Source organism: Rhipicephalus microplus, chromosome 3, assembly GCF_043290135.1.
Source record: "Rhipicephalus microplus isolate Deutch F79 chromosome 3, USDA_Rmic, whole genome shotgun sequence".
Taxonomy (NCBI): domain Eukaryota; kingdom Metazoa; phylum Arthropoda; class Arachnida; order Ixodida; family Ixodidae; genus Rhipicephalus; species Rhipicephalus microplus.
Window position 1 is genome coordinate 254,835,468 of NC_134702.1, and position 27,751 is coordinate 254,863,218.

Here is a 27,751-nt window from a genome sequence, read left to right on the forward strand (position 1 = left end):
ATGGCTGATAAATGAGTGGCATACGTATTTCCCCATGATGAAATGCAATAGATTATGTTGCTGTGAAAGAAAGCATAGTAAAGTGACAACAATACTTCAAAACGAAAGAACGGGCGAACTTTTAGAAATATTCGAATAGCATATGCGGCTTTCCGCGTGAGCTCTAAAACATGTGAATTAAACTTTAAGTGTGCATCTAATTTGACCCCGAGAAACATTGTACTAGAGGTAGAATGAATTTGAGTATCGCTTACGAAGACAGAGAGGTTCCTAGGTATAATTCGATTAGTTGACGAAAATACAACGAAGTTTGACTTTTTAGCATTTATGTCTAATTTATTCTTATTGAACCATTTAACGATATTTATCAGGTCGGTATTTAGTTTAAACAAGATCGAGTCAACGTCTTTATCCGTAGTTAATATAGTGGTATCATCCGCATAAAGTATACAGGACGAATGTGCTAGACATTGAGGAAGTTCGTTTATATAAATTAAAAATAAAAGCGGGCCCAAAATTGAACCCTGTGGAACACCGCTGTTTATGGTTTTAGGGTTGGAAAAGGTACCGGACACATATACCACCTGTTCTCGATCACGCAAATAGTTACGAATTAGTTCTAGTGGAACGCCAGATACACCAATTGATTGTAGTTTCTGAAATAAAATGTCGTGCGAAATAGAATCAAATGCTTTTGAAAGGTCAAGAAAAACGCCTCCAACAACACTACCGCAGTCAATAGCATATTTAATTTCCTCTGTTAGCGATATCATGGCGAGTTCAGTTGAGTAACCGGGCCTGAAACCGAACTGCTTGTTAGAAAGAATGCGAAACTTGTCTAGATAACACCGTAAACGTCCCGAAAAAAGCTTTTCTATGACCTTACTGAAGAATGAAATAATTGCTATAGGCCGGTAATTGGAGATTAAACGCTTGTCGCCTTTTTTAAAAACGGGAATAATTTTTGCTTTTTTCAGAGATGTAGGGAAGAACCCAGTTCCAAATACAAGATTTATAATATGACATAATGCATCACAGATTAAATGACCTATCAGTTTCATGTCGGCAGCAAAGAACTTATCGAGACCAGCGCTTGTATTCCTAATAGTATTGATAACGGTGAACACTTCCTCGGGTGATGTCGGATAAAGGAAGAATGAATGTGGTAATCGTGAACAAGTGTGTTCGAGGGATACTGTCGACTGAGGAATATCAATGCCGAATGAGTCATTAAAAGAGTTCGCGATATCATATGGGTTATCGATCACACGTTTTTCTGAGTGAATCAAGGTTATATCTGAATGTGCCGTAGTCCTGCCAAGAAAATTGTTTACAGTTTTCCACTGCTCCTTAACGTTATTTCCGGCTCGCTTTATTTTATCTTCGAAATACATTAATTTAGCGGCTTTAAGTAACTTTCCTAATGTATTTGAATATTCTTTATAGTGCTTTTGAAGGTGAACATTGAAAGGGCACTTTTTCGTCTTTTTGTATAAGTTATCCTTTTTCCGCAGACATTTTAACAGGTTAGGTGTCAACCACGGATTAAATGGGACAAGGTACTTTTTTCTGCTTACTACTAATGTTGAAGCGGCCGTGACTGCATTTGAAATGATAGAGGAAAATTGTTGGTAGGCTATTTCAGCATTATTGCATTTCTCAACTGCCGACCAATCACACTGCTCGACGATGTTAATGAATGATGCAGTATTTAAAATATTCTTGAAGCATCGACTTATTTTTTATTATTATTTGAGATGTCTATGCTTGCATAAATAGGATAATGATCTGTGACAGGCACCTCGATGACAGCTGCTTCAGGAGGACTAATGAGGTTAGACAAAATGTGATCTATTATAGTGCCATTGCCATGAAGTGGAACACGAGTAGGTGCAGTTATGAGGCACTCGTAGCCATACCCACTGAAGCAGGAAATGTATTGAGAAACATTTGCGTTGGTGTCATCAAGAAGATTGATATTCATATCTCCTAAAATAATCACCCGTTTCCCTTCTAATGACAGAGTTTTCAACGCCTCTCCTAAAGCTAGGCAGAACTCCACGACAGAAGACGACGGAGAGCGATATATGCAGGCAACAACTAAATCCTTACTATCTTGCGAAAAATGTGGTTCATGAAGTTCGATCCACACGGATTCGCAACCAGGAATACTTAGTGCCAAGTCCAGTCGCCTATGATAGTGAAGGCATGAAGATATAAAAATAGCTGCTCTACCATGTGCATAGTCGATTCGGTGACAGTATTCAGAAGAATAGGAAGGAAACTTAAACAGGTCCCTGTCATATTCACATAGCCACGTTTCACTGATGCAGATGATAGAGAACTCGTGACCAATGGCCGACAGCAATGAGGTAATATTATCATAATTTTTTCTTATACTTCGAGCGTTAAAGTGAATTAACGCCCTACATGGTTGAGACATCCGTGATGAGAGTTCAGACGGTGAAATATACGCCATCCTGCAATTGGATAGACGCTACAATTGCTAATGTATGATATAACTAGGAGATATTAGACAGGTCGATCTCTGATTTTATGCGAAATACCCTGGTGTCAGTAGATTTCCTTGCTTTTATCTGACAGTTATCAGTCCAAAGAAACGCCCACTGTTTCTCTTTTTTGAGAATAAGTGCTTTAGCAAAAAGCTTCTTGTTATCCGGCGAGAGGTGATCATTAACAAAGAAAGCATGAGTGCTCTCTCCAGAAAAACCAAGAGCACGTGTATTCAGGCGAGCCTTACGTGCCTTCCTAACAAACCGATTCTTTTGCTCACGTGAACAGAAACGGGCCACAATATTCTGTTGGCCAGACTTAGCTGGCACTCTGTGAACAACGTCAAGATCAGTGCCCGATACAGGACAGTTGATTTTGTTACCAATCGACTGCACTATGGCAACACAGTCCTCCCCTTGGGAAGAAGGAAACGCCCTTGATCTCGACGTTGTTCATCCGAGTGTACTGCTCCAGGTCCGCCACTTTCTTCTTTAAAGTCTCGTTCTCATTTTTTAAAGCTTTGTTAGTAGAACAAAGCTCTTGTTGTTGAGTACGGACAGTCTCTACAATGTCGTTAAGCATTTTCAAGCCAGCATCCATACTTTTAACCTCTGAATTTAGAGCACCGAAATCAAATCCCGTCTCTCGAAGCTTCGTCGTAACGTCACCCACAATTCTGTCCACGAGCTTTGCCAATCGGCTGTCAAAATTTGCCTCAAGGTCCTCGATTCTCTTAGCTAATTCGGCATTCATAGGCATTGTGATACCACAAGCAGGAAACTTATTGAAGAATACAAGAGAACACACGAGCGAGCGAATAATACAAAGAGCAGCAGCAGCAGTGGTTGCGGTATAAGACAGAGCTAAATACTAAGGGTTGCGTAAAACCAACTGACCTGTAGAAGGCAGGAACAGCAATTAGACGAGTGTTCTCATCCGCAACCACCACTACTTTGACGCGGGCGGGCCTCCTGTCAGTGATTTTGATGCCTAGACTGAAGATCCACGCAGGCGCAGGACGACGACAGGAATGCTGGGAACGGTAGATATGATGCGGCCAGATTAACCAGAATACAACGTTCAACGTTGACACGTGGATGATGAAATGACAGGTGCTGCAGCAGTCACTATCGGGACCCCGGCCTGTCTGGGACGAACACCTGTAGAAGGCAGGAACAGCAATTATACGAGTGTTCTCATCCGCAACCACCACTGCAACCCCCAATGCATCCGCCCCTGCGTCCGTTCATGCGTCCATCCATGCATCTGTCTGTGTGTCCGTTCGTCCATCTATTCAACACTACAAGTACCACCATCTCGCCTCTTTTCATCATATATTCGATGGATGGATGAATGCATGGATATGGCTATACCATTTAGATCGGGCGGTGGCTAGCGCCACCAAGCCGTAATACTTAATGAACCAAAAACTAGATTTATTTTTTTTCCTTCAAATAGTGAGGTTGAGGATTCGTACTTTGCAGTGAAGGATTTAGTTTTCACTCGTGCCTTGACTTTAGCCACCAATCAGATAACCTCTTTCTAGTTAATTCTACCCGCTTAAAGTCTACTTTGCCCTCCCTGTCTCTAAACCCCAGTGCTTTGAAAAACTCTGCGCCATCATCCTGAACTATAGGGTGAAGCCCTTTACAGAACATTATCAAGTGTTCTGCAGTTTCTTCTTCCTCTCCACACGCACTGCATACCGTGTCTACCCCTTCGTATTTCTTTTCGTATATTGGATGGATGGATGGATGCTATGAGCGTCCCCTTTATAACGGGGTGGTGACAAGTATGCCACCAGGCTCGACAAAAAAAAAAAAAAACCTTTTTTCCTTTTTTTTATGTTGGCCTAATGCCTCTACTTCGATAAATTCTATCTTAATGGAAAAAAGGTAAATTTTCAGCTTAAGTTCTCTGCCATTTACGGCACACTGTCCATATTTTATTTTTCCAATATTTATTTTTGTCCTTTCTCTCTAATTTTCTGCCACCGATACTCTAACCGTCTCTTACTTATTTCAATCGCGGGTGTGTTCAGCTTTCCATTGTTGTCCCTAAAACCCAAGGCTTCCTGTAGGCTCGTGCCCAAACGTACACCCGGGTGGATATCTCCACATTCAATCAGAACATGCTCCGCCGTTTCCTTATCTTTCCCGCAGCATGTGCATTGTTCTTCTTCTTTACTGAATCTTGCTTTATAACTACGCGTTCTAAGGCAACCCGATCTCGCTTCAAACAGTAAAGCGCTTCCCCTTGAATTATCGTAAAATGCCTCCCTCCTTATTTCATTTTTGCCCTTTCGGTAGTTACTCAAAGCCGGTTTTTTCTCCATAGCTGCCATCCAGTAAATCCTCTCCGCCTCCCTGACTTTTCCCTTAACGCTCTTTGTTGACGTATGGCTCACAATACCAGCCGTATATTTACTAGTGAGTCTTCTAGTTCTTTTTCTCCACTGTGTGTCCACGCTCTTCCTATACAAATAACGGAACACCTTCTCTGCCCATCTACTCTCCTTCATATTTCTTAGCCTTTCTTCGAACCTTATTTTGCTCTGCGCTTCCCTCGCCTCAAAACCTGCCCACCCCATATCGCCCTTTACAGCCTCGTTTGTCGTCTTCCCGTGAGCACCCAACGCGAGGCGTCCCACAGTCCTTTGATTTACATCCATTCCAGATTGCACCTCTGCCCTCATGCACACCACTGAGTTCCCAAAAGTAAGCCCTGGAACCATTACACCCTTCCACAGACCTCGAAGCACCTCATACCTATTGTATCCTCACAACGCTCTGTGCTTCATTATTGCCGCATTCCTCTTTCCTTTTGCTGCCGAGGCTTTTTCTTGTACCTCCATGTATCTATCACTCTCATTTACCCATACTCCAAGGTACTTGTATTCACTTACCCTCGGTATTTCTTGGCCTTGTATGGACACCGTCTGATCACAGGGATCATTGAATACCATCAAACCACACTTCGTTACACTGAATCCTAGTCCAAGAGCTTCACCTTCCCTTCCGCATATATTCGCCAGCTGCTGTATATCATCTCGACTGTCCGCAAATAAGACGATATCGTCCGCATAAAATAAACCTGGAAGCTTCTGCTCAATCATCATGCCGCCCTGTTTGTGTGACAGATTAAAACCAATGTTGCTACCTTCTAGCGCTTTTTCCATACTCACCATGTACAGCATGAATAACAGTGGGGACAAAGGACATCCCTGTCTCAGACCCCTGCTAACCTCAACGTTCTCTTTGCTACGCATTCCTTCCCACTCTATGCAAACTGTATTTTCTCGGTATATCTCCCTCAAAAGCTGTATACAGTCGTCGCCCATGCCCATTCCTTTCAATATATCCCACAAAATTTCCTGATTAACGTTGTCGTATGCCCCAGTGATGTCTAGAAAAGCCACGTACAAGGGCCTATTCTCTATTTTAGATATTTCTATACACTGAGTGAGAACAAACAGGTTATCGTCTAACCGCCTGTCGACTCGAAATCCGTTCTGAAGTTCTCCCAAAATATCGTTATGTTCGGCCCATGTTTCTATTTTCATTTTTACTGCTTGCATCGCCAACCTGTATAGTACCGATGTAATGGTTAGTGGTCTATACGAGCGAATCTTGTCCTTTTCTCCCTTGCCTTTATAGATTAAGTTCATTCTACTTTGTCGCCAACTGTCCGGTATTTGTCCGTCCTTTAAGCTTTTTTCTACTGCTTTTAACAATGCTTCTTTAGTGTTATGTCCTAGTTCGTTAATGAGGCTAACGGGAATCCCATCTAAACCCGCGGCAGTGCGCTTTGGAATTTTTCCTTCGGCCTTTTTCCAGTTGAAATTATCTAGTACTAGCTCTTCCTCTGTTGCTTTCTCCGCCACACTTTTACTCACCGGGGAGATCCCCTGGACGCTCTTTTGAAACGAATCGGCTGTTATCTTTTGGATGTAACCTAGCGCTTCGTACCCTTCCAATTGATTTCCTCCTTCATCTAGAATATGTTGTTGCGTTGTGACAGACTTCCTACCTAGCGCCTTTATGTGGCTCCAAAAAATCCTAGGCGCGGCCTCCTTTTTTTCGTGTATCTCTGTCATCCAGCGTTCACTTTCACCTTTAATTTTTGCCTCTACCAATTTCTGTACAAGGGATTTTTTCTCCAAATATATTTCCCATATTTTTTTTACTTCGTCCTGCGGCCGCTTCTCCTTTTTTGCCTTTCTATGCTCCCGTGATGCTTCGCGTCGCTTCTCGATCGCCTCCCGGATTTCCTTGTTCCACCAACTTTTTGGCTTCCTTTTTCCTTTCCAGCAAACGGTTTTCTTCTCTTTCCCTATCTCCTTCGTCATTAGATGTAACAGCTCCCTATACTCCCAGTCCTTGCCTGGTATTTCGCCTACTTCTTCCTCGACTCTTGCGGCTATATTTATTATTTGTTTGTCATTTAAATACGAGCTGCCAGACTTTGATTCCATGCTCATATTTTTAGTTTCGTATCCCATTTGTAATGTTATTCGTTTATGATCACTGCCCAAGCTGTTAATGCCTTCCTCGTCTATCCTCATTTCTGTCAGTTTGTGGTAAATTCCTTCAGTCATGAGACAATAATCAATACTTGATTGCTTGTTTCCGACTTCCCATGTGATCTGGCCGTCACATTTAGGCCCCGTGTTAACTATCTCCAGACTATGTTGCTCGCAAAGATCTAGTAATAACTTCCCATTGGTGTCTGAATATCCGTCAAGGTCATGTATGTGGGCATTCATGTCCCCTAGAAGGATGATTTCGGCCCCATTACCAAATTCCTTAATATCCGCACTCATGCAATCCACTATCTCCTGATTCTTTTCTCTGCAGTTATTCCCCGTCCACAAGTAGGCTACCCCTAGCCACGTTTCCTTTCCACCTACTGTGCCCAGAACCCAGAGGTGCTCTGAACACGTCTGTTTCACTCTAACCCATTTGGCTCCGCGGTGAATTAGCATTCCTACACCCCCACCTTTCCTTTCCGATATGGTCCTGTTACACCCTTCCCAAACATAATTTTTAATATGTGGTGGCTCTTCCAAGTCTCTAAGGTGTGTTTCTGTAACCGCATACACGCCTATCTGTTCTTTGTTTAACTGCTCCTCAATCTCTAACCATTTTGCCTTCTTTCTGCCACCCTGCATGTTTATGTAACTAATTGCAACACGCGCCTTTTTCCTTTTTCTTTTACCTTTTTTCTGGTTTTTCGCAATTCTACCTGTCAAAGCGTCCTCCTGGTTTTCCCTGTTACGAGCTACCCCGGACTCCGAAGGGCCCGTGAGCCCCCCAAAAAAGCTACTGCGCGTCCTGCCAGTCGCCAGCCCACCTCGTGTCCAAGCCTCTTATCGAAATGAATCTTGTCTCTTTGGAATCCACCCCACCTGTGCACTTCCCTGTTTAAATCCACTACCTCGAAACCCTTCTCTCGACTAATTCGCCATATCTCTTTGTTTGCGTCGACTACCGCTCTTTGCAGGTTGACGTTGCGTACTGGTACTTCCGGTACTGTGCATACTACAATTTGCACCTGGGGGGACACGGTGCGCATGTCATCCACCCCTTTCGTCAAGGTCGTCGCTAGTCCTGACGATTCTTTTTTCAGGACGTCATTTAACCCTCCCGCAATTACAACGAGGTTACGATTGTTAGCTTTAGCTGCGAGTTGTTCACCCGCTTGACTCATTACTGTCCCCAGCGTTTGTCCTGGGAACGTCCCTATCGCAACTCTCTTGTCGCCTTTCACCCTTTCTTTGATTGCCGCTGCGCATCGGACTAAATTTGAGTCACCGGCGATGATGACCTGTTCAGACATTCCTTCTGAAACCTGCACCTGGCTTCCGACTAGGTGACTAGCGTGAGTCACGGCTGCTGGTTTGCTCCCTCCCTCCCTCAAAACTACTTCCCGGTAGCTGGGCCCTGTGGCCAATGTATCTGCCTTTGTCATGCCTGTTTCCCTCATCTCTCCCGCACGGGGGGTCGTCGCCATAATGCTTCCGCCATCACCTGCGTCTTCGTTCCCTTTCACGACCTTCGATAGGCCCTTCTCGGCTGCCCGGAGCCTTTCTTCCATGGCTGACGTTTTCTCTCGCTCCTTCGCCAATGCATTCTCCAGCTCTGCGATTTTCTCCATGAGCCCACTCTGGACCGCCATCATATTTTTCATTTTCTCCTCGAACTCGCACTGTCTACACTTGGCGTCATCTTCTGCTTTCTCTTCCGCACTAATTTCCACCTTCCTCCCTATCCCGCACTCTGAACACTTTACGGTCTTTTTGACCATGGCTAGCTCAGTTTACCGATGCCCACGTGTTAGAAAACTGTACTAAAATACACTGGTCTAAGCCAAAAAGAACCACAATAATAAATAAATACGCTACACTTCACAGCACCTGCGCATGCACGTGGTCGGTCTACGCGCAGGCCTCAGCCACGTGGTGGCTGGAGAAAAAAAGACACAGTACAGAATACTAAAAAAAAAAACCTACACCGTACTAGACCTAATCAAGCTTTACGCTAGCGCCTTACGTTCTCATAACGCTACATACAGAGGCAAGCTGGAAACATGCAAAAACACTTATCTGTAGCTGTCATTCCGGAGCTCTCCAAAAACACGTCCGACCTCGACGAAGGCGCCTCAGGAGTGCTTCTGTATTCCCAATACAGAAGCACCGCCATCTAGCGGACATTCCAAGGACTAAACGAGAGGTGGCACAAACACACTTTCTTACGGTTTGCGCTTCGGGTCTACATCCCATCTTTAACCTCCTCGAGTTCATGGTATACACTAGTTCACTGTATTCATGGCACTGCGGCCCAACGCTTGCTAAACCTTTCTACAATCAAGGAGGTTACGCCCAGCGAGTATAACGTATCAACCTTTTCCTGTCGGATAGTGCTCAATGTACATGCCAATGGCTGCTAATGGGAAATGAGAGACAGGAGAATTCGGCTTTTACTTTCTTACGGCTTGCGCTTCGTATCTACTTACCACCTTCAACCACCTCGAGTTCATGGTATATACTAGTTCATTGTATTTATGGCACTGCAGCTCAACGCTCGCTCAACCTTTCTAAAACTAAGGAGGTTACACCCAGCGAGTATAACGTAGCAACCCTTTCTTGTCAGATAGTGCACAATGCACATGCCTATGGCTGCTAATGGGATCGCAGCGTGCGCGTTGACTGAAAGCCGAATGCTCCTGTCTCTCATTCCCTCTTAGCAGCCATTGGCATGTACATTGACCACTATCTTTTATTGTTCAACAACGCACAGAAGAAATCTCTCTTCGGCACCAACTTGGAGGTCAAATTGTTATACTTGTTGCACACTACAACGGCTACGAGGGACGAACGGGTGCCTTTATAAGGAGCTTCGCCCCGAAAAAAGTTTTACTCGCGTTAAGGGGGCGACACTGTGGTCGCCGAACTGAAAGAACGCTTTTCACGTCCGCTCCGTTCTCATTAAATGATTTCACAGCGAATACAGCCAGGCACCGCTCAGATTTATACACCACCAATTCTGCTCGTTACGGAGAGTCCGAAAATACCATATTCGTGGGTGAGCGATCCTTTTTAGAGATTTTACGGCCGAAAACCAGCGCCCACCAAGAGCATCTACCACCGTTACTCCGCGTTTACTAAGGTGGCCATTCAATAGCCAGGCCTCAGCGTTCGCGCCATGAAGGCCGTAATCAATAAATACGGACGTATCCCAGTATAATGAAGGTGTCCCCCATAGGGAACACGACATAAGCAGTAGATGGACAGAAGTTCGAAACAGAAAATGTGCTAAGGATGGGAGCCAGCAACGGTGTGGTAGCCCTAGCCCAACCCGAACACCCAGAACGCGTAGGGCAGATCTGATAAGCAGAGAGTATGTTAAAGGGGCCCGTCAACTCAGTATTATCATTGGAGTGAGAGGGCCCCTCAGCGTAGTGTAATCGTTACTACAATGACGGGACCCATCAGCGCAGTACTACCGTTAAAGTGAGGGGGCTCATCACCGTAGTGAAATCGCTACAGTGACGGGGCCCGTCATAATAGCTATTGCAGCTAAAGCGATGGCCCCGTCATTGTAAATCAATGACTACGGTGAAGGGGCCCGTCGCCGTAGTGTAATGCTAAGAATGAGGGGGCGTATTTCGTGACTTTGGAGCCATTTTAGACGCCACCGGCTTGATTCGCAGTTGCTCGTGACGCCGGTCGTCAGTTGGAACTGCCGTTTTCGAAGTTACTTCCTTTCCCCCCCTTTTTTTTTTCAAGGTGACGCTGCAAGAGAATCAAGTCGCTGTCTGCGGTGGTTTTTTAACAGACCTACCATGTGAATTTCGTGGCACTGTATCGTTGGTGTCTCATTTTGGTGCCAATCGCGCTCTTTTTTATTCTGTCAGTATTTTTTTCAGTATTGTTACTTGTTTTTAAATGATAATCTTGCTTATTCATCGGGGCATAACTATCAACTTCCCTTTACGGTAAACGTGGAATGAACACCTTTCCCGATGATTTCTGATTGATTCTGCGCTAAGCGGGCAGATTTCTTTGTATGCGTGCGAATGAACTTCATTATCGCATTAAGCAACGACTCTCGGCGGGTTCTCTGTTCCTTTGCATTGATACCGTAGCTCCAGCTAATATATTTGTTATACATAATGTGATGTTCTCAACTCAATTCGTTCCACGTATTTTTCGCGTCGCTGTGCAGAGAAGACATATGGGCTGATGCCAAAGGTTGTGCAGGTCAACACAGAATGTATTCCAACCCGAAGGGCTGTGGAGTTGGATAGTTTGTTTCAGAGTTTCAAAACCATAATACATATGATTACAATACATGTAGCTCTGGCTTCACGCCTTCTTCACCTGAAATCGCACATATTCATGTGATCGGATCGGCTCCTTCAAACAAAATGATATGCACGCTGCTTTTGTCCCATGAATGTGGGCTATTGCTATGCAAATATGAACGTTCAAGCTATCTACGGTGCGGTAGATATACGTTGATGTGCTCTCCATTGCTGTTTTTCCATCTTGAGACGATGCTTGTCATGTGGTAGCGAAACGTGTTCCATGTCAGTCTCGAGGATTAAATGCGCGCGTGGCGAAGGGTTGGGCGGGACCGGCCATCTGGATGCTTTAATTTGCAAGTTCTGGCTGGTGCGGCTGTGGGCATTGGTAAACCACAGGCTCTAACCAAGTAGCTGAAACGAGTACGCAAGAATGAACGTGCATCTAGCAGCGCTAATGTAACCTAGACTGAAGAAAGGTAGCCAAAGGAAGCTGGAACGAAGTCTCCTGTTGATGCAGTAAATAAAAAAATAAAATAAAGTAAAAGCTTTTCTAATCGCTTCAATTGAAACACAAAATGCAGCACTAGGTCGTGGCCTGTCACCATAAGTAGCGTTGTTAAAACGCAATATTCACAATTACGTCATTGCGGCTGTATTAACTGCCTCAATGCGATATTGTGTGTACACGCGCTTTTACTAGTGGCGCTAAAAACTCACTAAGCTTGCAGTAAAGAAGTAAAATTCGTGGTAGGGGATGTTCAGACCAGGGGTCTGCGGCAGCTGCCACTCAGCGAGACGCGCCCGTCAGCGAAATCTTCGACTGAGTTGGTTCTACAAGTTCTCGCTGGCCAGCGGCTCCTACAATTGTTCCACTGTACGATGCTGCCTTGAAAATGGGCAACATTACTCGAAACAACATTGAAAGCAGAAAATAAAAAGAAAAGTTTAGTTGTTCAGCGTGACTTGAACTGAAGTCGCACACCAACAATGCATTGCATATGTTACACAAAAACATAATAACTACGCCTCGAAAAAAATCAACGCGGTAGGGCTAACAACTGGCACAAACAACGACGTGATTTTTTTCCAAAAAATCTAAATTATGACTTTAAAAGTAACGTCCATATTGACAGAATAATATAAAAAATAAGAAACAATAACAAAGCAAGATTTGAACTGATGACCTGCGGCACGACCGCATCCCCAACTGCATGTCAACCCAGTGCGCCACCAGAACAGCTGGCCGGAGGCCTAACGACTCCATATTTACGCTATGGGCCCCCTCACTTTTACCATTACAGTATGGTGACAGCCCCCATCACCGCAGTGTTTGCTTTACGAAGACGGGGTCATCACTGTAGCTCACTCACCACCTGTACTGGTAAGCTGATGGAACACAATTTTCTAGACAGAATCAGCACCTATCTTGAGGAGAACGAAATGTACCCAGACTTCATGTTGGGGTTCCGCACATGGCTCTCCAAGCAAGACACCATACTGCAAATTATGCTCCAGATTCCAGACAACAAAACAACATGTACCCGAGTTATCTTAGAATTAGACCTTAGAAAAGCCTCCGACAAAGCATCGCATACGGCTATATTACATCAGATCATCCAATTAAGCTTTTGGTCGAGAGCATATTGACACATTGTGACTTCAAGTTACGATCGCTAGCCGATACTTATGCCCTCCGGATGGTTTGCGGCGCACGAGCCTGCGGGGCCCAGCTGCGCGCGACCCATGTGGGAAAGAAGAAGAACGTGGAGAAAGAAGCAGAAGTGAATCCTCGGGACTGCTAGGAGATTCCGTTCTAGCTGTGTTATTATTCTCGGGCACAAGTTCACACTGCCTACGTTTGTCTATTAAAAGCGCTCATTTAACTGTGCGTTGCAAGTTTGGTGGAGGTGTTGGGTGCGATGCGAAGCGCCTCTCGAGTGACGGAGCACAGTCCAGAACCACAGCGATTTGGACCCAAGGAGCCGACACCTGTTCATCAGTGCTGCAGTCGATGCCTACGTAGTGAGGGTTGTGAATTTTCACCTTTATCGACTTCCCTAAAACCTCAACGACTGTGAACGGGTACGTAACCGACATGACAGTTCAGGTGACTTCAGCCAACATTGTAGTGAACCCGCCAATGCTACCAAAGCCTTTCCACGGCGAAAGCTACGAGGATGTGGAGGACTGGCTTGAACACTTTGAATGCGTCACAAAGGCTAACAGATATGGAGAAGAGCGCAAACTTGGGAGTTTCACGTTGGAAGATAGCGTTGTATGGAAACCACGAAGCTGCCTACCGATCGTGAAAGGACTTCCGACGAGAGCTGCACGCTGCTTTTCTGAGCACAGACCGCAAAGAGAGAGCTTAAGCTGCGCTCCAGACAAGAAATCAGCGCAATAATGAAAGTGTCGCCAAAAGGAGGAAGATACGTCTCGCCTATTCTGCCGAGCGGATCCAAATATGAGCGAACACAGGAAGCTGCGTCATCTGATGCGAGGCGTGAAGCAATAACTCTTTGCCGGACTGAATCGAAGCCCGCCACGCAGCGTCGCCAAGTTTCGTTCCGAGGCGACTACGATGTTCCGAGGCGACTACGAAAATGAACTGCTAAACAGCATACGTACAATTTATCCGTAAATGCGAAAAAAATCAATAAAAGAAAAAAAAAAACGTTTACAAATAGCACTTGCGGAACAAAGATCATACACAATTTACATACAAATGTGGACAAGGCAGTCAGAAAGTAGAAGTATATATAAAAAGCAATACAGTGATTCAGACCTACACGTACTAATACGTTAGATGATTTTTGTTATGGACTGGAATAGCCTTTGACGAAGTTAAGATGTCTCAGAGTTTGTAAGAGTGTAGTTGATTTTCTCAATGAGTTGTGTGTGGCAATAATAACCGGTAAAGCATTTCTGAATATTTGTCAGCTTTTATTTCTTCAGCAATACATCTCGGCAGTTGATTCTACTCCTGTATAGCCAAATGAAGATAAGAAAAACGAAGTAAATCAATACGGGCGAATGGTTGATGAACTTTAAACGATTGATCAAAGCGTGGAAATATTGCATTTGGCGCCGTTAATAATGAGGTAGCAAAAGGGGAAGGGTTGTGATATAACTTATGGAAGAAAACTAAACGAGACACCTTTCGTCTGCATTGTAGTGTTGCAAGGTCAAGGCTGTGTTTGATTTTAGATACACTTGAATAGGAAGAATAATCGGAGGTGATAAACCTGGCAGGTTTGTTTTGTAATGATTCTAGCCTCTTAATGAGGTATAATTTATAAGGGCTCCAAATAATTGAACAATACTCAAGTTGAGATCGGACTAATGAGTTGTAGGCAAGACGTTTTGTGTCTTTATCAGCTTGGCAGAGTGTTTGTCGAAGGAAACCAAGAGTTCAGATTGATTAACACAATACCCAGTCAATATGTGTGTTCCAGGTCACATATGAAGGTAAATAAACACCTAAGTATTTAAATGACTCAACTGCATCGATGACCTCATTATTAATTGTGTAGACGTGCAACAATAATTGATTGTTAGTAGTAAACAGCATGAGTTTTGTTTTATTATAGTTAATACTTATCTGCCAGTCCTGACACCACTCACCCAATTTTCGCAAGTCATTATTTAGTTCTTACAATAATTATGGCCAGAAACAGCACGATAAATAACGCAGTCGTCAACAAATAGACGACTTAGTGAGTTTACACCGATGTGAATATCGTTAATGAAAATTAAAAACAAGGTTGGTCCCAAAACTGAACCCTGGGGTACACACCGGACATTTCAGATCTGAAGTCGGAAACAACACTCTCAGTCAAGACCGCTTGACGCTTATCACGCAAATACTCTTTTACCCAATCAATGACCTGTATCTATTTCAGAAGTCTTCATTCTAGGTATTAAACGCATGTGACCTACCCTGTCAAAGGCTTTTTCAAAGCCAATGAAGACTGCATCAGTTTGCGTTAGTTCATGAAAATTGTTATGAATTTCGGTTGTTACTTCGAAAAGGTGTGTCTCGCAAGAGCGCCCTCGTTGAAAACCATGTTGGCTGGAAAATACAATGTAATTTTCAGCCATGTATTTCATTATCTGAGAGAACAAAATATGTCCAAATAATTTGTAAGTGATGGATGGTAATATTATAGGGCGATAATTGCGAATTCATTGTTATCATTCTTTTAAAATATTGACACTACATGAGAAAGTTTTTAGTCATCAGCAATTTGAGTAGTTTCTAATGATTGGTGGAAAATTAGTGCAAGTGTAAGAGCGGAGTAAACCTTAGTGAATTTCAGAAATTTTGTCCTAATACCATCAGGACCAGGACTTTAGTAGAATGGCAAATGATCGATGAATTTTTCAACTCTGTTAGATGTTTTAAATATGTGAGACATCGGAGAAGTGTCACAATCTGGTGCAGCACTATTGCTCATTCATTCCGTGTTAAAGGGTTTTTCTTTCACAAAAACACTACAAAAGTAGGAGTGGAAAGCATGCGACAAATAACGTGCACTCAAGGAAGAACCATCTGGTAAACATTGGTAGGGCAGTTCTTTCAAAGGCTCAGGAGATATCACCTTCCAAAACTTTCTTGGGTTGTCTCTTAGGAAGTTGGGCATGTCCGTGTCGAAAAACTAATATTTTGCATTCTTGAGCTTCTGCTTGCAGGTGTTCGCAATGTTAAAGTATTTAGTTCAATCATCGTCTCCTTTGGTGTGATTAGCTTTAGCGTACAAACGCTTTTTCTATTTAGAGAACGCTTCACAACGCTAGTGAACCATCGTTCGTATTTAGTTTCAATGGTAAGCCTTTTTGGAACTTGTATTTCTTGCAGCCTTTTCACAGGATTCCGAAACAACCTGCAGTTTTCGTGAACAGATCGATGAGCATATGTTAACAAGAACTGTGCGTAGAATTTTTCATTTCTTTTTTTTATCTTACCCAAGTCAACTTTAGAAAAGTCGTGAATCTTTTTAGTATGGAAGTTTTGTTCTTTAAGTGTTGTTTTAATCACACAGTGAATGACTCTGTGGTCACTGGTCTGTTCTAGGACGGTTGCACTAACTTTATCGGCATGTGTTGTAATCAACAATCAAGAATAAAATCACCACGTGTAGGCGCTATGTATCAATTGTCAGTGGAAAAAATGACATGTCAATGAAACCTTGGAATTCGCGAGTTTTACCAGTGTTACTTGATTGTGAAGATAGCCAATTTATACCGGGGTAGTTAAAACCTCCAGCCATTAGAATATGCGCATCAAATTTGCTTTGAATGGAAGAAATAACATCGGTAAGTTGTGCAACAAAGTTGTCGTGATAATTGGGGGGTCTATAACAAGTACCTATGTCAAGCATTACATGGTTCAAATACCACACGACCCATGCGGTTTCAAGAGGGCTGTCAATGAGAATAGGCTATGATCGAAAATGTTTTCTTACAGCGATAACCACGCCACCTCTCTTTTCGCAGACAATGTCTTTGCACGACACGGAAAACCTGTTAGATATATGCAGTTCGCTGATTTCGATGTCAGGGTTTAGCCACGTTTCCGTACCGATAATTACATCAGCTGAGCACGTGTGAGTAACGTCGTCGAGCTGGTTCTGCTTTTGCACAATACTGCGGAAATTAGCGTAGAATATTGAGAAGTTTTGCACCTGAGTTGCTTGTGAGCGGTCAGGTTGACAGGGTGATTTTTTTTCTGAATGTATCGTGCATACCTTGTCAGCAGAATCATCATATCGGTAGCGTCTGCCTGCTAGCATGAGTGTATCTAAGTTAAGCTTCATTTTCTCGTTTTGGCCGCGATTTGCGCGCGTGTAGTCACAAAGCCTCTTCCGCGCTAACTGAATGCGCGGTGTCTAATATGAACGGATGTATTATTGATAAGCCATAATTTACTAAGAAGCAGCGCCCAAAAAGATGCAAAAACGCACACAAAAGTTATGCGAGGAAGCACTATATAAAGTGCAACTGATTATATATTGTCAGATGACCTGGCGTATATAGGATAACACGCGCATGCGCACGAACAACATTGTTTACAGTGAAGCACGCCAAAAACCATCAAAGAAATTCAGAAATATGTATTCAAGGCAAAATTGTTAAAATTTGCCCTGAGGACACAATAATATCACCTAAAACGACACGTGGCTCTCAACCAAAGGAAATTGATATCGAAAGATGAATGTGTCAATAGGCCCTCCTTATCCATCTCTACGAAAGCTAGCCGATAGTTTGATATGCAAGTCCACCTTTACATCTTTTACCGAATCACGCGCTATAATTTGTCGGTGCTGTAAATTGTTGGTGCTGTAATTTGTGTTTTTGTTAGTTTTCGTGTGGTCTTCATTGTATTCACTGCTGTCAGTGCGCGTGTGCGTGGTATGCTTTATGGGTCAGGTCTTCCGACAATAAATTATCTGTACAGTACAACGTTTGTTTTTATGATTTTGTGCGCTGATTCTTCAAAAACTTTCGTCTAAGTTGAGCAATATACGAACTTTACCACGAGGTTCGTGCAACAGAGGTTTCTGTCTGCGCAGCGTCGTACATGAAGCACCTGTTCAGCTCGGCGAAGGACCCGTGCAGCGATTTCTACGAGTTCGTGTGCAGCAGCTGGCAGGCGCAGAACGCGCTGCCGCCCAACCGCCGCCGCTGGTCCGTCCACGACCTCCTTGTGCAAAAGATAGAGGGCGCTGTCTACTGGTTTCTCGAAGGTCAGCGTTTCATCTGTTTGGGCCACTTGTACGACAGCTTTGAAATGACCAAACTGATGCCATATTTAGTACCGCTGTTACAATTACAGGCCTGTGAACGAGGGATCCATATTGATCCCTAAACATCACTGTTCTTTTGTTTTGACATCTGTCAGTGATCTGTGTTTTAAACAAGGCCTTTATTTTACTAGGCGGTATTCTGTCGGACATAAGCGTGGCCAGGGGGAAGCACACTGAGCCCATGCTTCCCAAATATTTTCTGCCATGGCGTAGAGAGGTAAAAATGACAATTTCAAGTGGGTGCCACCCCCGAAATCAAAAAGGTACTAACCCCCCCCCCCCCCAAAAAAAAAAAATTGGCTGCGCCTTTAATGTCGCACTTTAGACTACACTTACTGGTTGTGTTAAAATACGTTAAGACTGGGAGCATTTATTGTAGGCATATTTCTACCGCTACAACGCATTCAGTTAACCATCAAAATATTGAAGGCTTGCGAGCAGCTGTGTTCTTCTTACCCCAATGCATTTGACGAAACGTGAATAAGAAACGCAAGTTACATGATTTTTTCATCCGTTTCACTTTCTTCTTACTGCATGCAGGAGCGTAGATAGAATGTTTTTGGGTGCGATGCAACCACACTTCATGTATGCGCGTGCGTACTTTGTATATCTGCGTGTACATATAAGCAAGCAAAATTGAAAATTTTCGGATGAAGCTTGAACCCCCCCCCCCCCCCCCTCATCTCACTTTAACGTCACTCATGATTATTATAGTGTTGATCGGGGAGTGGTGCCAGTGTTGATATCTGCAACGCCCATAGACTGTCACGCCACCAAGCAGAATTTCGGAGGGCGGACACGCCAACCCTAGGAATTTATGCCAATATCTGGAGATTTTCTATATCACAGATTCTGAGTCTGCTTGCTTGATCTCGAAATTTTTTAAGGCCCTGTAATTACTATTACTTAGCTTGATTACAGGTGCTAGTGAGTAATCGCGCTATTTCCACTGGAAAGGCTATATGAAACAATATTCTTCACAACTTAGTGTTTTATTTTTATTCAAAAGAGGTTTGGTGTACTGCTTTTCCGAGTGAAGAAGACAGCAATGCTGTCACGTATGAATATAGACCGTTCCATTTGGTGAAAAGGACGAGACTGGCAACCAGCACTTTCCTGCTTTTTGGCTTGCACCGACAGGGTGGAGTGTGCGGTCTAGTGTTTAGATGTGTTGCGTTGTCTGACAACTTTAGCATGTTTTCGGTCAAACTGAGGATTTTTTTCATTCTTATCTGAATGCCACCAACCTAAAGGTCAACCGTAAACCAATGTGTTCTATTTCGTTGTTCTAACAACTAAAGAAAGGAACTACGATCAAAATAAGTATGCTACACGCATAACCAAACGCCCAGCGGTTGCAGTTTCTTGACGGTGCACTGTTTGTGTTACTTGACAAGCACTATTTCAGCCAGCACCACAATAACCCGGAATCTAGAGTGTTCAACTCAAATGGCAATTCGATATGGTTGGATTGGTGACCAAACATTAGCAGTCAAGTACGGCCCCGTTCATTAAACACATCTAAGCACCCCTCGAGTTGCTACCATGGTTGTTCCCGCTTCATTTTATTACGTTCGAATATAATTTGACTGGTAAAAAAATTTAGCCTCTTACAAGATAATCACTGCATCGATATAGCTGTATGAACATAGACGAGAAACCCCTCACTTCTCAGTAGGGTAACCGGCATGAACGTTTAATTTGTGCTCCGCTCTACCCTTGTGCCAACGAACATTAACTGAACTCTACAGTCACCAGTGCCATTCTGTACCGTATTAATCCCATAACATTGTAAGTGGCAAGTCCCGAGAAGGAATCTGAAATTCGTCAGTGCTGCCCCGCTTGTTTTTGTACGTTTGTTGATAGGTGGCAGCCCACTGCTAGTGATTTGCTTGTTGACCGGTTCGAAAGCAAATGTTCTTTGCGCACAGGTGTGTCATGAGTAAAGGAGAGGCACGAGGCATGTGCCGAACGTGGAAGCGCGGCGATGGTGCGCGAGTAGAAAAAAATTCACCCGAGATCTCGCGCACCAGCCACGTAAACGCAAGAGGTTGGTCGAGGGAAGGCTCGTGGCACGTAAGTGGGTGAGTGAGTGAGTGAGAACAACTTTATTAGGGTCCAGTGCAGACGCTGAGGTTGCCACGCGTCACCCGGCTACTCCCACGTGGGACCGGCAGGTCTAGCCTGACGGCCCTGTCGCCGGCACACTGGACGGCCAGGATTTTGCCCTGAAGTTCTGGGCTGTGCAGAAGCGCATCCCACTCGGGTTTGCTATAAGTCGGTCCAAGTGACCCGCAATCCCAGAGCATGTGTGCTAACGTAGCGTTCTGCCCGCAAGCAGCGCAGGCGGCATCGGCGAATTTGTGAGGATAAATTGCATTTAGGTATGCTAACGACGGGTACGAATGGGTTTGAAGTGAGCGCAAGGAGACGGCCTGTGCTCTAATGAGTTTTGAATGTGGCATTGGGAATGCCCGCCTCGCCATGTACTAATACTTGGTAATCTCGTTGTGTGTAGTAGGTGTGTCTTTATGTCCCACGTCGTCGGCACTGGAGCCGTCGCCCAGGTCGAGAGCAGCGCGGTCAGTGAGTGCGCGCACTGCTGTGTGGGCCGACTCGTTCGAGTTCAGTGCAACGCCGTTTACTATGCCGACATGCGCGGGGAACCAATGTATGGTGTGAGGGACAATCGTATCGCTGGTGGAGCTGTTCAAGATCCTGGCTGCCTGTGTTGATATGCGGCCCTTTTGAAAGGCTCTGACTGCGGATTTGGAGTCACTGTACACCTCTTCGCACAGTACATTTAGCAGAGCGAGTGCGATGATCACTTGTTCAGCCACCTGGGGATTCATTGTGCGTACCGTAGCGCAGTTCGCAGTCGAGCCCATCTGGTCCTCGACCACCGCTACGAACTTTTTGCCGTCTCGATATGCTGCGGCGTCAACGAAACTTGCATTTACGCCACCTTTTCCTAGTTGATTGAGTAGAGCCGTCACCCTTGCCCGACGACGTCCCTCATGGTGTACAGGGTGAGTGTTACGGGGTATTGGGGCGACAATGACATTTTCCTGTATATCTTTTGATATACGCACGTTATTTGTTTCCAGCTCCATAGGGTTAAAACCTAGCTCGCCAAGTATGCGCCGACCAGCCATCGTAGTGGACAAGCGAGCCAACTGCGAGCATTGCTGTGCTTCCGCTATCTCGGCAGCAGAGTTGTGCACTCTGAGCGCGAGCAAGTTCTCGGTGTGTGTGCGTACGGGAAGCCCCAGTGCTTTCTTGACGATCTTTCTGATAATCACGTCGAGCTTGTCCTACTCCGACCTAAGCCAGTTGTGCATGGCAATGATGTAGGTAAAGTGGCAGAGCACAAACGCATAGATAAGCCTTAACAAATTGTCTTCCTTAAGGCCTCTATGTCTCCCGGAGACTCTTTAGAAGAGTCGAAAAGCGTTGTCAGTCTTGGCGACAATCTTCTGCAGAGCAGTGCCGTTGCCGCCCTTCACTTCAATAAATGGTGTTTAACCTCGGGATTTTCTCGCCGTCACTCGTGTAAATGTGTATATCGCTTTCTTCGACGGGTTTCTATCCCTTAGGTCGGCCACCTCGTTCTTTTATATTGAGCAAGAGCTCCGACTTGGCGGGTAAGCATCTGAGTTCCGTTTGGCGCAAGTACGATTCCACCTCGACGACTGCTTCTTGAAGGGCATCTTGCACCCGGCCTTCGCTGCCGCCAACGTACCAGATTGTGATGTCGTCGGCGTAGATAGTATGCTTGATGCCATCCACGCTAACCAGTCTTTTCGACAGTCCGATCATGCAGAGATTGAACAGCACCGGAGAAATCACAGACCCCTGGAGCGTGCCTCGATGTCCGAGTGGTACGTCGTCAGAGAAGAAGTTCCCAATGCGCAGCCTCACTTTTCTTCCAGACAAGAAGGAATTGATGTAGTTGTACAGCCTGGGCCCAAGCTCGAGTTTTGCCACAGTCTCCAAGATAAATTTGTGCTTGATGTTGTCAAAGGCCTTTTCTAGGTCTAGGCCAAGAAGAGCTTTTGTATTTCTAGAGTATTCATCAAGGACTTGGTGCTTAATGAGCAGCATTGCATCCTGCGTTGAAAGGCCGTGCGAAACCCAATCATATTGTGCGTATAAATCTCATTTCCCTCCAGGTAGCCGTTAAGTCTGTTGAGAATTGCGTGCTCTGCCACCTTACCCATGCACGACGTGAGGGAAATGGGGCGAAGATTCCGAATGCTAGGAGACTTTCCTGGCTTGGGAATCAGGGGCCGAATTCACAAAGGTTTCTCTCGGCTACGCATTTTCTTAGGCAAGAATTCTCTTATCTGGAGGGACTACTATAGCGCGGGTAGGAATTTAACTTATTCGGCACTTAGGAGGGCGAGGAGAACGCACGATAGCCGATGAAACGACAAGGAAAGAAAGAAGTGTATGCCGATAATATCGAGGTAGCACGCAAAGCGTCTAGCGTCGAGAGTATATGATGATAGCCAATGATTTGCTGCATCTACGTTTCAGTTCCGCAAGCGCAAGCGTCTGCTACAGCGCTTACGGGATGCCGTGTACGTTGTATTAAACGTTTTTGTGGGCTGTGCAAAGCCAAGCACTCGCCTTTCATCAACGACTGTAGCTAAAAAAGAAATCGCTCGATGGCCTTAAGCCATCTAGCAATCCATGCACTATCTCGCCAAGTATAAGTAAACAACACTCCAGGTGCACCACATCAATGAAACCGTGCATAAATCGATGCATGTAATGTTTGAAAATGTGCCTCAAATGTCTTCCCCTATTTAACGCGACCAGTTACCTTACATTTTAATGAAGCTGCGCTGCTACTCGACTAATCGGGTGTAATCGAGCATGGTATAGTGGTGAACGTAAGGGTGTTTTGTACTTATAGTAAAAGGTAGCCTTTGTTACAATATTCTTATCACGAGACACAAGAGCGACTTTTGTGCCTGCAGACGAATTGTGCAGAAATAGATAACAGCAGTAATCAAATGAAATTGTGAGCGAAATTTAGCTGGTTCCATGCACCGAAACATTTTCATAAAGCCCGAATGCGAGAACGTGCATACGCTTATGCTTAGGTATCTGTCTACGTGAAACAAGGGAGACTCGTTGGGAGGTGTTTCAGTGCTAATGTTTTTCACAAAACACCGTGCAAATATTTTGTTCAGCGTTGTTTGAGTGAGCAAAGAAAGCAAGGGACGTGTATACGTGTCTTGAAGTCGAGAGACATTATCACACGTGTGAAAAGGACGAAAAGAGAGAGAGAGAGACTCTCGTTTCGGCTTCGCGAAAGCTTGAAATCAATAGATAATAAAGACAATTTTCTGGCTCAGCAGACGTCAGAGAATGTTCCCGCAAAGAAGCGTCGGATGCTTGGTGAGCATAAAAAAGTGGAGTACGTGTTTTATGGAAGCGACGGCCACACAGAAAGCGAGATGAAGTGTGACTGTCTTTAGATGTGAAAATCAATGCTAATTAGGAGAGTTGTGAGTTAATGAGCCAAATCTTCCTTGAATAACGATAATGAAAACAAACTGAGTATTCATATAGTGAAAGTGACACTAGTGACAGTGAATTCATAAAAATTGATTAGCATGGTCAAAGGCTGATATATATTTTTATTTTCTTATTTATATTTGGCAAACTATGAGAAGGTAGCCTACGTTAATGCCGGCTATCCCAACGTCATGACAGTAATGTACAAGGTAAAAAGCGCACGGTTATACAGTCACACGTGTCGGTTCATATCTTCTAGTAACCTTGAGAAAACGTTTTTTCTATTTTTGAACAAGTTTTACTGTACGTTTTTGCATTTGGCGTCATTCGAAGGAATGACGATATATCAGCAATAGGATGAATGCAAGCACTGCTGCAGTGGACGAGTGGTTACAGCGCTCAGCTACAATCTAGGATGTACTTGGTTCGATTCGCAGAGTCACCAAGCACTTTTTTTTTCAAGAGGTTGCCCGGCCTGACATTATGCGTGGTGGCGGGTACTAATTTTTTGAGAAGGTGGCTTTCGCACTTGCTTCTTTCACTCCCCTTTTGACCCAAAAGCGCTGTACCGTGCTCCTTCATAAATTTCATAATTCATGGTTCATAATTTTCTTTTCCATCCTCTCTTATCGCAAAAGTGTCCACTTCTGAAATACCAATATCATACCTGGTATATTACTTTTAACGTGTTTGGATATTCGACCAGCGATCAGTCGTCACGGTGTTTTGAAGAAAATCTACACATGCACCGAGCTAACTGCTTGCGGCCAAGTTGACTGCCTTTATCGGGACATGTTTTCGTGCGAATTTGGTGGGCATCATTACATGCAGCAAGGCCAATGAGCGCGGACAGTTAGAGCAGACACAACAGAGTGATTAGTTTGTGTCTTTTCTCCCGCTATCTGTCATGCTGCGCGCTTCAGTGTAATGTCGCTGTCAATGGTTAAAATGAACTATAGCGGTTAATCGAATTCTGCTGAGAGGGTCCCCTATTGTCCAGAATGAAACAGAACAATGACAATTTGATTTGTGTCATAGAGAGATGCTCTCCTTTGGTTACTAGCATAAATTTTCAAACCGACGTTTATTTTTTATTAGCAACAGTTCCAGTGCAAATGATTGGTGCATGGACAAAATTTGTGAATTCAGCTTGACTAGGTTTGTGACCTTAATTGTAATTGACAACCGGTATTACAATATGCATAAATATCACACACATATACAACCACGGGTGATAACTTGCTTATTCTGATTAAAATTGATATGCTGAAATCGACATATTCGACCAACGCAATGTGTACAAGATATGCCATGTAGAGTAGCTATGCTCTAAACTAATCTTCGCAGGTTTGTTCCATTTTACCCGATTCCTTGCCCATGACTGTAGGTTCACAAATGAAACATTCTCTTTGAACATACATATTTTGTGTAAGATTATATTTATTTTCATGAACTACAAAACAAATTGAAATGTGTAATGGCTCAGAAGAAAAAGAACTAGAAACACATTCAGCCAAATTATTACCAAACTTACTCACCAATGATAAACGGATTCTCATTTAAAAGATACATACATACATACATACATACACGCACACATACATATGTACACACATACTTATGTACATACATACATACATACATTCAGGTGTAAATAATAAAATGAATGGATATAAAACAACAATTCTTATACACTCATTTTGAATATACAGAAACTAACATATGAGAGAAATCCACCAGCACTGTTATGTCTGAACACGGTGTTTCTCCAACCATCTCGCAAAAGCTTGATGCATAGTTTCTGCTGCTGCCCAGTGACAAGCAGTTTTTATAAGAAACACAAGAATACAGCACTTGACAATGTCATGCTAAAGCAAAAGACTGTGCACCAATACTTTGTACATGTCTACAATATCACTCTATTTAGATAGCTTGGCTCATTCACGAAACACTAACACAGCATGTTATGACAATTAGGCTAAAAGTTGGCACAGCGCAAACAAATTCTAGACAATGCCTCAATAGTACAATTATAAGCTACTAAGCTGCTTGGTGCGAACAGTGTTTATATTGACAGTTATAAGCGCCATTTCGTTTCCCGAAAACACTTCGCAAAAGTAGAATCAACTTTGTTTAGCTAAAAGTTTCTATTCTGGCGCGTCGCGGTGGTTCAACGGGGGAAGTGACTTTTTCGGCCAAGAAAACAAAGACCAATTATTTTTCCAGTTCGTGAATTCACCCCATGCTAACATTGAGGCAGCTGGTAGGAGTTGTTTTCGAGGGAAGAAACCACCACAATCCCACCAGTTGTGGCCTTGGGTAGCTAGTTCACTTGGACTAAAATGATGAAAAACACTCCTCAAGAAGACTTCAAAGTTTGCACATCAACACAGTTCCCATACAGCTGTCTATTAGTCTGCTTGAAAAATATTCAGTTCACTGGTGGGCAAAGAGTGTACACTAATTATGCAAGGTGATGCTCAACTGCAGTGCATGTATGTCTTGCTGCTGGCCTCAACTGCGATGTTGTTCAGCACGTATGTGTAAAATCACAGCTAATACTGTGCCACTGCAAAGTAATTATGTGTCATTTGCATGAAACAGAGACCACAATGAAAGAACATAACAACAATTACCTTCACATAGTTCGAAAAATGCATTTCCATAGAGTTTTCACAGCTCATCTGAGAATAGTGTAATGGTTATAAACACATTCTTACTTCCACTAATAAACTATTATAAGATGCCAACTTCAAAATTAGAGTATACCAGAACATTTTTAGGGCTAAACAATTGTACAGGCACCTAATAAGCAAATGCATGCTATAGGTACATATAAATTAAAATAAATACTTTTATTTATAGTGTAAGTAAAGCTGCATAGATGATAAGTCACTTGCATAGTACACAATTACATTGTGAACAAACCTATCCGAGCAAAGTATACATTAAAAAAGTTAAGCCTACACGGTAGAAACAGAGAAGTAGACTGTTGAAGGACGGACAGGCAGTGGGATAACAATACACAAGCCCTAAATTCTACTGTTAAGATATACTAGGAGTAGTGATGATCCTCTTCCTTCCAAATAAAATAATTCACATATATTCACTTCCCAGAGCTTATACACTCATGGCTCCATTGGTGCTATACAAATGAGTGTACACTGAAGGATTACATCGACTAAGTACAAGATTACCACATCCATGGCTTTACTTCTTGTACTACAAAGATTGCAAACACAGTTACCATTACCGACCATGGATGCTGTGATTTATGACAGGGAAATGCAGAGACACGCAGGCACTTAACACGCATATTAAAAACTTCAGCTCACTAACACTACAGCAGCCTTTAAATTAGTGTCATAGTTTGGTATCTTCCACGCAAAATTTAAATAATTTGGAATGCAAGCAAATGAACTGCTAAATAATGCGCTGCTAAGAAGTTAAGGTGCAGCTGTGCAGAATGTCACTACGTATACAGCTCAAACTGCTCCTGACATCACAATGTGCTCTTTCTGCTGTCGCAAACTTTGAGCAGGAGAACAGTCACTGGCAGTCCCTTTATACTTGTAGGTCTTCTGTACTCTCTTCTTGATACACTGTGTATTACCGAGGAGCCCCGGATTCCTTGTTACTGCTGGAACTTGGAAAAATACAGATCATTGTTACAACCACGCTACATGCAAGAGTGCACAATTGTTAAATATGTGCTCATATTTACAGATGTATTTTCAGATGCCAATGACAAGCCTCAACACACACACAAACAGTGAAGACTGAAAATATATTTTATTATGATACAAGAGCAAAACAACAATGTTATAGATGAAGGCAATAAACTTCTTCCAGGCATAAAAAGCCAATAAAGTTTCTTCTATTTCGACTTTAAACTAGGTGCGAGAAACAGACCACAAATAAGTTCACTAAGAAACACAAGTTAGACTGCATTACAACACAACAGCCAATGTACATCACTTTAAGACTGTCTAACATAGCCAGCTCACCATACCGTGTATAGGAGCAAATGGGCAGTCTAGAAGACACAACACTTGTGGATTATGAGTGTGCTTGTTGTTGACATTTATTATTCT

The 27,751-nt window shown here is 43.6% G+C and overlaps 1 protein-coding gene across 1 annotated transcript in view; it reads left to right on the top strand.

Annotated features, from left to right (window-relative positions):
* Window positions 1-27,751, top strand: part of LOC119168610 (neprilysin-1) — a 638,470-nt gene that overhangs the window by 120,885 nt on the left and 489,834 nt on the right. Inside the window, exon 6 of the mRNA XM_037420008.2 lies at window positions 17,895-18,068. Within this exon, the coding sequence (XP_037275905.2) occupies window positions 17,895-18,068 (174 nt within the window). The remainder of the gene's footprint in view (window positions 1-17,894; window positions 18,069-27,751) is intronic.